This window comes from Lichenostomus cassidix, chromosome 8 (assembly GCF_008360975.1).
Source record: "Lichenostomus cassidix isolate B80296 chromosome 8, HeHo_3.0, whole genome shotgun sequence".
Taxonomy (NCBI): Eukaryota; Metazoa; Chordata; class Aves; order Passeriformes; family Meliphagidae; genus Lichenostomus; species Lichenostomus cassidix.
Window position 1 is genome coordinate 28,846,125 of NC_139489.1, and position 14,151 is coordinate 28,860,275.

The following is a 14,151-nucleotide window of genomic DNA, read 5'->3' on the forward strand; positions in this document are numbered from 1 at the left end:
GGCAAAAAAGCAGCTAGTCTGCAGACCCTCGGCGATCCCGCTCTCTTTCCTGCTCTCCCTCCCCCGGCGTCGCGCACCCTGTCCCGGCGTCGCGCACCCTCCCCGCTTTCCCGGGCTTGCTCTTCCCCCTCCCTTTCGCGGGCTCCCTCTCCCCCTGCCGGGCGGGGCCATGCGCCCGGCCCGCCCCCGGCCCCGGCCGGGGCTGCCCCCTTCCCGCCCCCGGGCGGCGCGCCGCGCTCTCGGCTCCGCCCGGCTGTCGCAGGCATGGCTGTGGCGCTGCTGGGCGGGCCTCAGTGGCCATGGCTGGGGCAGCATCGCCTGTCCCTGGCTCCGCCTGTGCGGGCGGGGGCCCCGGCAGCGGCCCCGGCTGTCCCGGTCCCGAGCCCAGCGGCCGCCCCGGCGGCCCCGGCCCCGAGCCCAGCGGCGGCCCCGGCCCCTCCCGGGGCCCGAGGAGGACACACGCGGCGCGGCCGCTCCCGCCGCCTCGGCCGCGGCTTCCCCGGCCCGAGCTCCGCCGCTCGGCAGCGCGGCCGCCGGCCCCGAGCCGCCGCTGCCCCGTTGCGAGGGGGATGCCCGGCCCGGGGCGGCGGAGAGGCGGTCGGGGGCCGCGGGTGGCCCCGGGCCGGAGGCTGAGAGCCGCTTCTCGCTCGCAGGGACCACGGAGGAGGCCCTGCTGGAGCGCTACCGGGTGGGCTCGCTCCTAGGCAAAGGTGGTTTCGGCCGCGTGTACGCAGCGACACGCGTGGCGGACGGCGCCCCGGTGAGTGGCGGGGCCGGCGGCGGGCGGAGGAGGAGGAGGAGGAGGAGGAGGAGGAGGGTGGGGCTGGGCAGGGCGGGCGGCGAGCTGATGCCGCTGTTCCCCTTGGCTCGCAGGTGGCCATGAAATGTGTGTCGCGGAGCCGCGTCCGGCACTGGGCCGAGCTGGTGAGTGAGCCGTTGGGGCCAGCGGGAGAACGCGGGGCGTGCCGGGTCCGTGGGGATAAGCCGGGGCCCGGCAGGCTGCAAGGCGGCAGGACGCCTGCAGGGAGGGAAGGAGGGAGGGAGGGAGAGGGAGCGGGAGCGTGGGCTCAGCGGAGGACGCAGAGCATCCCGGGCTGGCTGAGGGCATCATTGCGGAGCCCCGGCACGGCATCAGCCCCGCTGACGGCACGGTGCTCCTCCCGCAGCCCGACGGCACCAGCGCACCCCTGGAGGTAGCCCTGATGAGCAAGGTGTCCACGGGGTGCCCCAACATCATCCAGTTGTTGGAGTGGGCTGAGCTCTCCACCTGCATCTGGATGGTGATGGAGCGCCCTGAGCAGTCCCAGGACCTCTCCCGCTTCATTCGGGCACGGGGCTTCCTGTCCGAGGAAGTGGCGCGGGAGCTGTTCCAGCAGGTCCTGGTGGCTGCGTGGCACTGCACCATCTGCGGGGTCCTGCACAGGGATATCAAGCCGGAGAACATCGTCATCGACCTGTGCACGGGCGAGGCCAAGCTTATTGACTTTGGCTGTGGCACCTACCTCCAGGAGGCAGCGTACACCACCTTTGCAGGTGAGCCCAGCCAGGGCTTTGCTCCCACTCCCAGCATCTCGTGGGCCAGCATGTCAGGGCCCACGCTTGGGCCTTCCCAGGGCTTCCGCTGCCCTCTTGCAAGCCCCGTGGCTTCTTGTACGAGCCCAGGTTTGTGCACGAGTCCCAGGTGCTGCTGGCGAGAAGGCAGCGGCTCGCCCGGCGTGCCCACGGATGCTGGGGCGAGGCTCTGGGGGCAGGCAGCGTTGCCCTGATGGACTGCGTGTGTATTCCGTAGGAACACCGGCCTACAGCCCCCCGGAATGGAAGGACCTCGGCTGGTACCACGGCGAGCCAGCTACCGTCTGGTCCCTGGGCATCGTGTTGCACCAGATGGTCTGCGGGAGGCACCCGTTCAGCAGGGGCCGAAGTACCAGCCGGGGCCAGCTCCCGCTGCCAGAACGGCTCTCTCCAGGTGCATCCTCATCTCTGCGGCACGGGGCGGGGGAAGAGCAGCGCTGGGAGACAGCGGCGGGCTCATGAGCATCCCGCTCAGGCAGCTGCTGAGGAGGTGGCACACGTCCCACACTCCTCCCAAACGGAGGGTGCATGGGGAAGCTTAGGGGCAGCTCTGAGCGTGTCCGGCATAGCCTGGGCGTGCTCAGGAATGGTGGGGCAAAGCGGACAGGAGCCTTCTCCAGCTGACTGGCGCTTTCTGCTTCCTCTCCGCAGACTGCCAAGAGCTCATCCGGCGGTGTTTATCCGTGCACTCCACGGACAGGCCGTCCTTGGAAGACCTGTTCTGTGATCCTTGGGTGCAGGATATTCATCAGCCGTAGAAGAAGGGAGAGAGCCTCACAGCCCCTTGGATCCATTGGCCTGGTAAGCGGCAGCTCCACACAAATCCCTTGCCAATAAAAATCCAAGGAAGGCAGCCTATTTTGTCATGCCCGTGTCACGGAGCAGGGGCCATGGGATGGGAAGACGCAGCTCTCGTGCTGGAGCTGAGCTGCTCTTGCCAGCACTGCTGGCCACCACGCAAGCTGCTTTTGCTTGTCCTGCTTGGCGCACTTCAGCTGGGGCCCTGGGCAGAACACTGACAGCCTGGTCTCTCCCACCCCCAGGGAAGAAGGAGCCCCCGGAGGAGCTGCACCAGGTGGGGCTGCTGCTGGAGACACGGAGGACGACGTGGAGGATGACAAGATCTCCCTCGACCTGGCCCCCGGTAAGCTGAAGTCGATGCACTGGGATTCGGGCACCTGCTTCAGAGCCAGGCTCCACAGCCAACGTGCGGATGAGTCCGCAGCCAGGGGGATGCTCCCACACGTGGGCATTGCACGGGCTGGCTGGGCACCGAAGGCTCCCTGCCCGCTCTGCTGGGGCAGGTGCAGCTCATTCTTCAGTGGGCTGCCAAGCTGCTTTTTGGCTGTGCTGGATCCCCAATGGGAGCAGCAGCCCAGGCCCTAGCAACAGCCCCCAGCAGGCAGCGTGCCCTGGGCTGGGGCTGGGGCTGGGGCTGGGGCTGGAGCTGGAGCCGAGGCAGCCAGCCCGACACAAACAGTGCCCCACGGGGGGAGCAGAGGTGGCTGGGCCTCCCAAAAGTGTGCGCTTTGGGCCGCTTTGGTTCTCGGGCACGGAAGGGCTCGGGCTACTCCCCTGCCCTTGCTTGCTTTGGGTTCCTGTGATTTTTGGAGGGCAGCGCAGGGGGCAAGGAAGGGAGAAAGCATGGGTTTCCCTCCCCTGTGGGTGGGTTTGTCCCTAGCATGTAGGGCTTGGGCCTTCCTCAAGCCCCTACAGAGATAAGATTTTACTTTTCTTCTCGTTTCCCCTTTTTTTCAGTGTCTGTAATCTGTTTTCACTTCTTTGTTTGTTTTTTTCTAAAGGAAGCGTTCCAGGCGGTGTCCAGTCGGGGTCGGGCGGTGCTCGGGAGCAGCTGCGGCGTGGATCGGACGTGCCCTGGGAGAAGGCCGAGGACGTCGACAGGGACCTGCTTTTCCTCCCCGCGAGGTGGATGGCGTGAGGTGGGTCCCCATGCTGTTGGCACGGCTGGGCTAAGGGCGTTTGGGAGACGGCAGCGAGCAGGGCGGCATCCCGCTGCGGGCAGCTGCCCAGGAGGTGGACGTGCCGCGGCTGGCTGCGGGCGCTGGCACACGTCCTGCCCTGCCGCTCTCCTCCCGAGGGCAGCGATGCCGGACGGGCAGCTTTGGGCGGCGCGCCGAGCACGGGCAGCGTGGCCTGGCCACGGCGGGCCCTTGGCACGAGGGCGGCAGGAGCCTTCAGCTGACGGGCGCTTGGTGCTTCCTCTCCTTCCAGCCGGGCTCCAGCGCGGACGCTGATGCTGCTCCGGGCTCCGCCGGGGCTCTGCTGCGGGGCGGGAAGAGGCCGAGGAAGAAAGGGCGCCAGCCGCAGCAGAGACCTGCAAGGCGGCTGAAATTTGCAGAGCATCCACCTGCAAGGGGAAACACGACACCCCCCCAAAAAATAAACTTGTTCAATACTTTCTGAAATGGAATCAATCTGCCATGGCCCCAAATGCTAGTTTTCAGCTGCCTCCATCTGTATCTCGGCTCTTCTCGGGTCGTAGGCGATGATTCTCAATGACGTGCTCGGCCAATGCGCCGGAAGCTGGCATTTAGGATTACTCTCGGTTAGGGACTGGAAAAAGAAGGTTGAATGTTTTAGCAATGAAGAAAGATGAGTAGGAAACCAGCTGGCTGTGCTAAGGGTCACGAATAAGGGGTTGAATTCTTGGAAGAAAGGACAGGCACATAGAGTTGCTTGTCCTTTGTGGAAGAAGTGAGATTGCCTTAATCTCTGGACATGGCTCAAGTCTGGCGTGTTTGCGTTTTCTAAGGCCAGGTTGTACCAAGCTTTCCCTGGGAAAGCAAACACTAAAGTATTTGTTCAAACACTCCTCTACTCCGCGTGCTGGTAGGACCTTGCCCCAGTTGTGGCCTGGGCTGGGCTTAATTTTCTTCCCAGGGGCTGTTTTAGGGCTGCGTTTGGCTTTGCACTGAACACAGGGCTGATGCCACAGAGATGTTTTTGTTCTTGCAGAGCTTACCCAGAGCCAAGGCCTTTCCTGCCCCTCACATGGTGATCCCAGGGATATCCCAGACCATGTCACTTTGTGCTCAGGATATAGAGTGGGGGGAAGGAGGAGGATGGGGGGATGTTTGGAGGGATGGGTTTTGTCTTCCCAAGTCACCCTTCCGTGGGATGGGGCCCCGCTCTCCTGGAGGTGCTGAACAGCTGCCCAGCCTTGGGAAGGGCTGAAGGAATTCCTTCTTTTGTTTTGCTTGTGTGGTGCCTTTTGCTTTCCCTCTTCAAGTGCCTTGATCTCAACCCACTCCAGATTTTACCCTCCCAGCTCTCTCCCTGATCCCACTGGTGGAGAGTGACTGAGGGGCTGGGAGGTGCTGCCTGGGTTGAGCCAAGACACCAATTGTCCGTGCTTTGCTTTGCAACATTGCACAACAAGCGCGTGTTTCGTTCACCTCGAGGAGTGTAACAAAAGTTTCCCGGGAGCTTCTAAGAGATAGAAATGCCCAACATATTTAAAGTGTTTATGGGTAACTTTAAAAAACATGCATGACAATGAGCCTGGAAATCGCAGATGCTTATTTACTCAATGCGTAGTAGGTAGCTCTTGTGATTTACTGTGAAGAAATATTCAGAGATCCCTTAGAGAGCTCTGCTCTTCCTAACTTGCTTCACTGGCTTCTTCTTCTACTTTTACATGTTTATAATTTGAAAATTATAAAATAGAATTCTATGTTGTCTTTCGGAGAGGTAAATCCAACTCGTCTTCCATTCTGACTTTCAAGAAATTTCAGTGTCAGAGTTTGTGAATGACAGTAAATTCACTGTCATTCAAATATCCTTTGTTAAATTAATACTGGAGGGTGTGACACGCAGCCTCATTCAGAGCCATCATTTGTAGGTGACACACATTAAATGCTTGTATTTAAAGATTTTAAGATCCCACTATTACATTTTAGAGGAATCTGCTGTTCCAGAGTCATGACAAAATTCTAACAGATGTCAGTAGATCAGATGTTATCCTTTGGAACTCTAAGCACGATGGACTTGACTTCTCCATGCTGATGTGAAATGGTTCAGAGTAGTTTACAGAACCAGAGAATCGTGGAAGCCCGGAACGGTTTGGCTTGGGAGGGACCTTGAAGCCCACGCAGTGCCACCCCCTGCCATGGGCAGGGACTCCTTCCACTATCCCAGGCTGCTCCAAGCCCCAGTGTCCAGCCTGGCCTTGGACGCTTGCAGGGATCCAGGGGCAGCCACAGCTTCTCTGGGCACCCTGTGCCAGGGCCTCCCCACCCTCCCAGGGAGCAAGTCCTTCCCAAGAGCCCATGCAAACCCTCCGAAATGGGAGTATTCGCCATCACTTCCTCTTGCAGTTTCCCAGTTTCAAATGGAGCCGTGTGAACGTTTCAGCCTTTTTTGAAATTGTATTCCAACAGCTCATCTCTGGAGTTCTTTCCTTTGCCTCCCGAACCGTGTGAGTTGTCCTCTCTTTTATTCTGCATTCTACAGGGGCAAATGACGGAATTCTCAACTATGGTGGAAGGAAAACCTTTTTCCCAATGAGCCCAGTATTTGCACACCGCAGTTCTTGACCCTAAACTTGGGCTTGCACGTGTTCCATGTGCAAGAGCCTCTGCATTTTTCAGTGGGGCCTCTAGCCTGATTTGAGAAGGGAATTCTCTGCTGAGTGTGCAATTATCAGAGTTAATAGACACAAAAAAAGATTTTTTGGCCAGAAAAAGGATTTTTTTGGAACAGTTTCCACAAGCATTTCTGCCTTCTAATTATTTGCAAACAAATTTCAGCCTGCAGCGATGCCTTCTAGAACTTTACAGCTGGGCATGATGTGCAAACAGAGTTTTTTAAAGCTGTGGCACATGCACTGATTGCTTTTGCGGTCCCTGATTTGTCCCTGCGAGAGGCTGTGTGACAGCTCTGTCACCGCCCTCTTTGCACACTGCTGTCCCAGCCGGCGCCAGCCGCTTTGCAGCTGGTTCGGAGCCCCCCTAGCCCGCCGCTGTCCTGGGGCTGCCGGGGAGTGGCCCGTGGGGACAGCAGCGCGTTGCAGGCTCCTTTGTGACGTGTGGCTGCGTGTGCCCAGAGCCCATTGTGACACCTGGGGACGCGGCCTGAGCGGGAGGCTATAAAAGGGCACCGAATGGCCGGGGGTGCTCACTGCCAGGGGAGCAGCTCCGTCTGGAGACAGCATCTCCCCGGGCTAGGGTAGCATCGGAGCGGCTCCAAGATGTCCACGGACAAGGAGATGAGCGCCGACGTGCAGCCCGAGAAGAAGTGGCGGATGTTTGGCAGGAGGCAGAAGGTGAGGGATGGGCTAGCAGGCGGCTGCCTCGGGGCTCGGGGCGGGCTTGCGGGCACGGAGGGAGCTGCTGTGCCAGGGGGGCCGTTTGCAGCGCAGAGGGCCAGCTGGTCCTCAGCCTTGTCGTGCTCCGCGCAGCTGTCCGACTGCGAGTCACGGGCAGCCCCGCAGGAAGCCGAGGAGCACCGTGACTGCCGTGCTGCGTCTGTGGCGCGGGCGGCAGCAGCAGGGAGCCGGGCAGCCCCGCACAGCCCCAGGGGCCGCGGCCAGGCTCTGCTGCGCTCGCTGCGGCGCGGCTGCCGTGCCATCGTGAGCGGGATGGCGGCTGTGACCCGGCGACGCGGCCAGCAGCCGGGGACACGGCGGCCCCTGCGTCGGGGCACGGGGACAGGGAGGGCAGCAGCAGCAGCCCCCGCCCTGGGGCCGGAGAGCCGGGCAGCTGCCCCGCACAGCCCCTGCTGGCCCCCCAGCCCGGAGCCCGGCCAGCTGGAAGCTCTGGGTGGGCAGGGGGCAGGGGCAGCAGCGGGGGCTGCCCTGAGACAACCTGAGGTGGAGGAGCAAGCCTTCTCCATGGCAGACTGGGAAGTGGACAGCCCCGAAGAGCTGTCCCAAGAGGAAGACGGAACAGAGTCTAGCCAGTCTAGTGAAGAAGACAGACCTCCTTTGAGGCCAAGAGATGCCTGGGCAGAGCACGGGGAGCTTCAGCCGTGCACAGCCACAGGCCAAGCCCCAGCTCTGCCCAGCAGAGCCCCTCACAGCAGGAAAAGAGTCTTGACTCCATATCCAGTTAAGGACCAGTGCCCCCCCAGCCCCTCTCCCAGCCAGCTGGGAGATCTCCCTAGGCAGGGGGCAGGGGCAGAAGCAGAGCCATGCCCGTCAGAGGCACCAGCTGAGGAGGGGTCCAGCTCCGACGAGCTCAGATCGGTGTGCAGTTTGCCAGGGCTGGGCACAGCGTGGGCAGAGATCTCCCATCTGAGCTGGAGCACCGAGGAGAGCACCTCAGGGTCCCTCTCAGGTGAGGCATGGCCTGAAGATGAGGAGCCGAGCAGCAGGTCTGAGGAAGAGAGTGGCTCAGGCTCCTTCTCATGTGGGTCGTGGGCTGAAAACACACACCTGAGCTGGAGCACTGAGGAGAGTAGCTCAGGGTCCCTCCTAGGTGGGTCATTGGCCGAAGACACAAAGGTGAGCAGCAGGACTGGAGAAGAGAGTGGCTCAGGGTCTCTCCCATTCGAGGCCTGGGCCGAAGACACCGACCTGAGTGAGAGCATTGATGAGGGCAGTGGCTCTGTGTCCCTGCCAAGTGACTTGTGGTCGCAAAGCAGTGACCCAGCCTGGAGACCTGAGGACGAGAGTTCCTCAGGGTCCCTCCCGTGGGACTCTCCAGATGGCACCCGGGGACAGCAATTCCTGGAGTGGGACAGGCGGTCATTCGAGCGCTTGAAACGCCTGTGCCCACCCGTGGCCGTGGCCGTGGCTGTCCCCGAGCGGCGGCCGTCCCACTTCGGGAGGGCGCTCAGGGCTCTGCGCAGGGCGTTGGGGAGCCTCAGACATTTCAGTGCAGTGCTCCAGCCATAGGATCCATCCCACCATGGCTCCGTGGCGATGCCAGTGATGTGACACCCACAGAGGCATGAGCACTGGAATGAGCTCTGGAACGCTCTGTCCTTCCTCTCCTTTGCTCCATGTGTGTTTGTGGCCAGCCCCTGAGCCAGGGCCTGCAGAAAGTGGATGTGTTGGCTGGAGGATCTGCAGTGCCTTTGCACTGTCCCTCACAGCTCTTCGCATCCGACTGGCAGGCTTGGGATGGAGAGGTTCCCTTCCCCAAAAAATCTGGTTCAAAGACACCTTCACCACTCTGGCAAGGCCCCAGCCGAAGAACCTGCTTCTCCTTCTTTGTGACATGGACGTGACCAGGAAGCAAGACATGCCAAAGCAAGGGCCAAAGCAAGTCAGGGTTCTGGTCTGAGCAACCAAACCCTGACTTTGGCAGTGACATTTTCAATGCTCCGGACAAGACGACTGAAGGCACCCTCAGTCATTCTGCAGGTGCCACCAAGCTGGGTGGCAATGTCCATCTGCTGCAGGGCCAGGAGGCGCATGACCGAGGTGCCATTGTAGTTGCTGCCTCAAGAATTTGAGGAGCAAAAGTAAGAGCATTTAATAGATTTAAATTCCGTAGGTTAAAATAGATGTAGATATTAGTAGAGCTGTCTTCTAGAATTTAAGATAATGGGATAAAGGCAATCCCATGCCTTCTATTCCTGTTTAATTAAGAAATTACAAAAGGATTTGTAAATTATCAATAACAATAAATAAATAACTAAATAAATTCAATAAAATTAAACCCTATTAACTAAATCAACTAAAATAATTAATTAAACAAGGTAAAGAGTTCGGAAGATTTCAACTAGAGATTACTTGGTAAAGAAGAGTTCTTGGGAGCTTGTTTTTTTCTGATGGATAATATTATTCAGCACTCGGCCTGGAATATGTTCCTCTGGAATATGTTCCTCAGGCACTTGAGCTGTAGCTCTTGCTTGGTTAGAACAGGTTCCACAAGTTGCTTTTATTGAAATAAAATGATGGAATTGACAAATCAGAAGCGCTTGTTGTTTTCATTGCACCGTAGTCCCCCATTGATTTGGGGAAAACTGCTGAAGCCTTTTGGGCTCTGGGGCGTTGCAGGGTGTGCTGTGTGGGGCAGAGGAGAAAGGCGCTGCCTGGGGCGGGAGGGATGCAGGGACACCAAGTGCTTGTGACTTGTGCCACAAGGCCTTGGTCTGATGCAAGAGCTCCTTTTCTTGCCTCCACTTCTCCTCCTAGAGAGCTGCCCTGGTGCAGAGATCATTCTGTAGGGTCTGTGCAGGGAGGAGAACTCTCAGCTATGCCAAGGAGATTTTCCAGAACTCTCCGTTCTGCAGGCCAGCAGCTGCCAGGCTGTTTTGTGGAACTCGTTGTGAGGCACACGGGGATTTTCCTGCCAGGACGTTGGATCCCACTGGCTGTGTCAGGTGCCTGCAGAGGAGCTGCAGCACTCAAACGCATTTGCAAACGCAGCTCTTGCAGCCTGGCTGAAAATCTCCCGAGGCACGGAGCCTGAGAGGACACGTGCTTGGCCACACGCGTTGAAAGCAGCTGAAAGCTCCAGGACGCCACAACGTGCCACGCTGGACGCTGCCTGGCATTGGGGTTGATAGCAAAGCAGATGCTTGCTTTGTCTTTGCAGCCTCCGGCTGCTGCTCCCTGCCAGGCGAGCAATTGCCAGGAGATAGATGTGTGCAGAGCTGCCTGCGCTCCCTGAGCAGGCCTGGCAGGAGCTGCAGCACACAGGGTGGCAAGCCAGCCTGGCGAGGCTGCGAATCTCTTGGTGCTCCCCCAGAGGGGACTGCTGTGGGCTGAAAGGCTCCGTGTTTGCCCGGGGGTTCCGCAGGAAAAGGGAAGATCCTCCCGAGCTCAGGCCAAGGGCAGCTGCAGCCCACTGAGGTGGGTGCTGAGCACCTCACAGCTGCAATCCTTCATTCCCGAGCATTTCCCAGCCTGGTCCATATGCCCAGTTTTCTGTGGCCAACAGGAGCTCCTGTACTTATAATCTGAATATCCTCCACCTCGCCAGAGGTTTTGCAGATGAAGCAGAGCATCCGGTTCAGTCTTACCACTGCTCCTCCTTTTCAACTCCCTGCCTTGCCTGGAGCTCTGGGCTGAGGCATCCTTCCGATCAGCTGTGACAAACTGGAGTGAAGCCAAGCACCAGCCAGGCTGCCTTTATTGCTCTCGCCTTCAATTCCCCTGCTGATTTGGTGTCGTGGCAGCGTCCTGACTCTGCTGGGCCCTGGTTGGCAGCAGCCTCTGTGCTCGCTTTCTCTGGAGCACTTGGTGTGGAAGGCGTAAGTCATGTAAGGCAGGTGGCCAGTACACATTCCTGAACACAGGGATGGAACAGAGAAGCAGATGAAGTGCCACACAAGTGGCTCAAGCAGTTTAGATTGATGTAAATTATTACTTTTTACATGATATCTGTGTAGCTTACAGGGACAACCCCAAAACCGGGGATGAAATATCGAGAGTGAATTTATTTTCATCATTTCACCAAGCAGGGGATCCCTGAAGCAGCACCCAGGCAGAGGCACATGGGGGAGGACATGAGAACATTCCCAAACATGCTGCTCTCCCCACTGTTTATCAGGGTTCTTCACGGCCATATTTTACTCCTGTATGCTTGGATTTTTCCCATAGCAGGGCAGCAGTCTCCTTTCCTCTAGGTCTCTCTGCAGGTGACAAAAACACTTTAGTTTGTTGCGCCTTCAAAATAAAGTTTAATGCATGAAGGAACAGTCACTGAAAAAAGCAGGGTATCTGTTAAATACTTTTTTTGGTTTGGTTTTTTTTTTTGTGATCGCCCAACGTGTACAAGGGAACTCCACAAAACCAGGCCAGTGGCACCATACACACCTTTAGTTTAATAGACATTTCAGCTGGAGCACTGAAATGAGCTCTGGAATGCCCTCTTCTTCCTCATCCGACTTGATGAGGAAAGAGTTCCCTCAGGAAGCAGACACGAGCTGCCCCAGTGCTGTGGATGCTGTCAGCCCCAGCTGAGGGGCTGAGGGAAGGTGGATGATGCTTTTGCGATGCATCTCCTCTCTGGCAGGAATTTTCAGTTTTCCCAATCACACATCTTTATGAGGTTTCTCACCAGGTCTATATATTTGGCAGATCACCGTGTTCCCAAAGAGCAGACAGTGGATGTGTTTGGGAGGGAGCTGGGGGCTACCCGGGGGATCCAGTGTTGCCATGGGGATCCAGGCACAGCCCAGACAACCCAGGGGCTTCCCAGCAAATCCCGGCCCAGCCCGGACGGTGCAGAGCTGCCCAGACGATGCAGAGCTGCCCAGACCATCCAGCCCTGCCCAGACCATCCAGCCCTGCCCAGACCATCCAGGCCCTGCCCAGACCATCCAGGCCCTGCCCAGACCATCCAGCCCTGCCCAGACCATCCAGGCCCTGCCCAGACCATCCCGGCGCTGCCCTCACGACTGCATCCCGCCCCCGCAGCCCTCAGGGCAGGAGGATGAACCGAGGAGCCTGAGGGGAGGGCGGATGGCATGGCGGGAGGCCTTGCTTTCATTTGTCTTTGTTTCCTAACGTCCCCAGCTGTTTGGAGTGGGAAGAAAGGACTTTTCCTCGGTGCACTCTCTCTGCCGGGATGTGCGGCAGCGATGGGGCTGGGCTGGCAGCAGGTGGGCACAGCCCGAGCTCCTGGCATTTCAGGCTCCCTGTGGCAGCATGACGCTGCACTAGAACTTATAAATCCATTGAATGAACACCTCAGTGACTAGGCACCACCGCTTTGGGGTGAAGACAAGGCAGGGAATTGATCCCAGTGTGGCTGTGACCCTCCCCAGTTTGCATTCTGATGCAAGCCCAGAGAGCCCGGCCTGCGCAAAGCACTTTGGAACAGAAACAAGCACGTTCTGCCAGAGTCCTGCAGGAAGGCAGCAATGGCAACAGGAATCTGCCTGAAGCTAAAACTCCCTGAAATGCATGTGTTGTGGACTTAGAGTCCCCATGGGCAGCTGGTGATTTCCACCTAGGCTAACTCAGGCACAGGCAGAGAGGCGAAGGCACTGGAACTGGAGAGCTGTCCTTTCTCAACACAATGCCTTCCTTTTGCAGGCCTTGCGTTGGGAAGCCTGTGCTCAGGGGTGCCTTGGAACAGGACTTTTCCTCTTTGCAACCCCTGGAAATCACCAGCAATGCCATGGGCCGCATGGCCCATAAAGAGGAGAAGGGTCTCTCCTCAAGCGTGCCCTAAAAGTGTCTGCAGGAGATTTCTAAGGGAAAGTTGCTGAGTACTCCTGGAGCTTTCTAAATATTTCCAAATCAAACTCCCCCTGCAGTCAATGATAGCGGAGATGCGCCCTGTGAGTGTTAAACCCGGAAGGAAAAAGAAGTGTTACTCTGTAACCTGTTTAATGTTCAGAGGAGCAAATCCTGTTGTTCCTTCTTAACTGTGTGTTTCCTTCTAAAATACAAACTTGCTATGCTCATTTTGCTTTCAAGTACTGATGTTCCTACCTTTATTAAGATAAAGTAGGTGCACCAAGAACAAAATATCAAAATACTTTATTTTTTTTTTTCTCACCTAGCAAATGCCGTGTCTCCTTGCTTTAGCTACATGTTACAGGCCTTCAAATTGCCTGGAAAGGACATATTTATGGCACCAAAGCGATTTTAGTGATCTTTTCTGTGCAGCTTAAATTCTGCCATGTATTACAGTCCTCAGTTGTTCCAAACTTAAGCATTTTACCTCTCACAGGCCTTTTTCTTTCCTTTTTTTGTTTGGTTTTTTTCCCCCCAGCACTGTAAGTGTAGAACCAGCTCTCTTTTTCATTTGTTTAAATGATTTGGGCTGAATTGAAGGTACTTCTGAGTTGTATGGGGAGACGGGTGATTGGCATGGTGCTTTCACAGGGTGTGGATATTGGGCCAGGGACAGGCAGTGTGGAGAAAACAAAAAACAGAAGGGAACCAGAAAGATTCAGAAATTTGAAGACATTCTCCGGGCCCACACTCCTGCCAGGCTTCCGATTATCAGTGTAAACATGTAGGTGTTTTGAGTCTTCCAAATGACCGGAAAGAATACAGAAAGCTGGAAAAGTCAATACAGGTCGTGATGAAATTTTGTGGTCATCTAAAAGCCCAATTCAGATTCCATACACCTCTTTAAAGCCTTGAGCTACCAAAATGCCCTGTTTAGGAACCCCAAGAACCATTTTATATTTTTTACCCAACTGATCATAGAACTGTAGGAAGTAGGTAGGTATTTGATAGTTATGTAGGTGTTCACTGGAATCGTGTAATCATTAAGGTGGGAAAAGACTTTAAGATAACCAAATCCAAATCTTCATTCCAGCACCACCCCCATGTTCATCATTAAACCAATTCTCCATGTGCCCAGGACATCTGATGTGTCCCCATCCCCTGCAGAATGAGTTCAGTTTAATTTTGGAGGCTGTATAAGTAATCAAATCAGGTCATGATCATCCCATGCAGGTTCCCTACCTTTGCCACTAGCTTTCCACTTGGGGTATTTCCACACCTAAGGACCACCAAAAAATCAATGTCTCGATGGCTTTGCTGTGAAAAACAGCAAGAATTTGATTGTTTTGATTATCCTTTTTTAAAAAAAGGAATCCAAACCAGAAAACAGTGCAGCACAAAGGATATGCCCTTGCTCTCTAACTTCCCTTAGAATTTCCAAGGAATATTAAAGAATGAAAAGTTTTGATAATTTATGT

The 14,151-nt window shown here is 56.8% G+C and overlaps 2 protein-coding genes across 2 annotated transcripts; both read left to right on the forward strand.

Moving 5' to 3' along the window:
- The first annotated feature begins 401 nt into the window (after window positions 1-401).
- LOC146434220 (serine/threonine-protein kinase pim-1-like) lies at window positions 402-3,929 on the forward strand. Its single transcript, XM_085068666.1, has 8 exons — window positions 402-760; window positions 874-924; window positions 1,167-1,533; window positions 1,790-1,966; window positions 2,224-2,373; window positions 2,616-2,716; window positions 3,375-3,512; window positions 3,805-3,929. The coding sequence occupies exons 2-5, from the start codon at window positions 880-882 to the stop codon at window positions 2,328-2,330; spliced, it is 696 nt and encodes a 231-aa protein (XP_084924792.1). The 5' UTR covers window positions 402-760; window positions 874-879; the 3' UTR covers window positions 2,331-2,373; window positions 2,616-2,716; window positions 3,375-3,512; window positions 3,805-3,929.
- Window positions 3,930-6,723: 2,794 nt separating this feature from the next.
- On the forward strand, window positions 6,724-9,515 carry LOC146434221 (uncharacterized). Its single transcript, XM_085068667.1, has 2 exons — window positions 6,724-6,856; window positions 6,992-9,515. Exons 1-2 carry the CDS (start codon window positions 6,782-6,784, stop codon window positions 8,426-8,428), a joined length of 1,512 nt encoding a protein of 503 aa, XP_084924793.1. The 5' UTR covers window positions 6,724-6,781; the 3' UTR covers window positions 8,429-9,515.
- The last annotated feature ends 4,636 nt before the right edge of the window (window positions 9,516-14,151 follow it).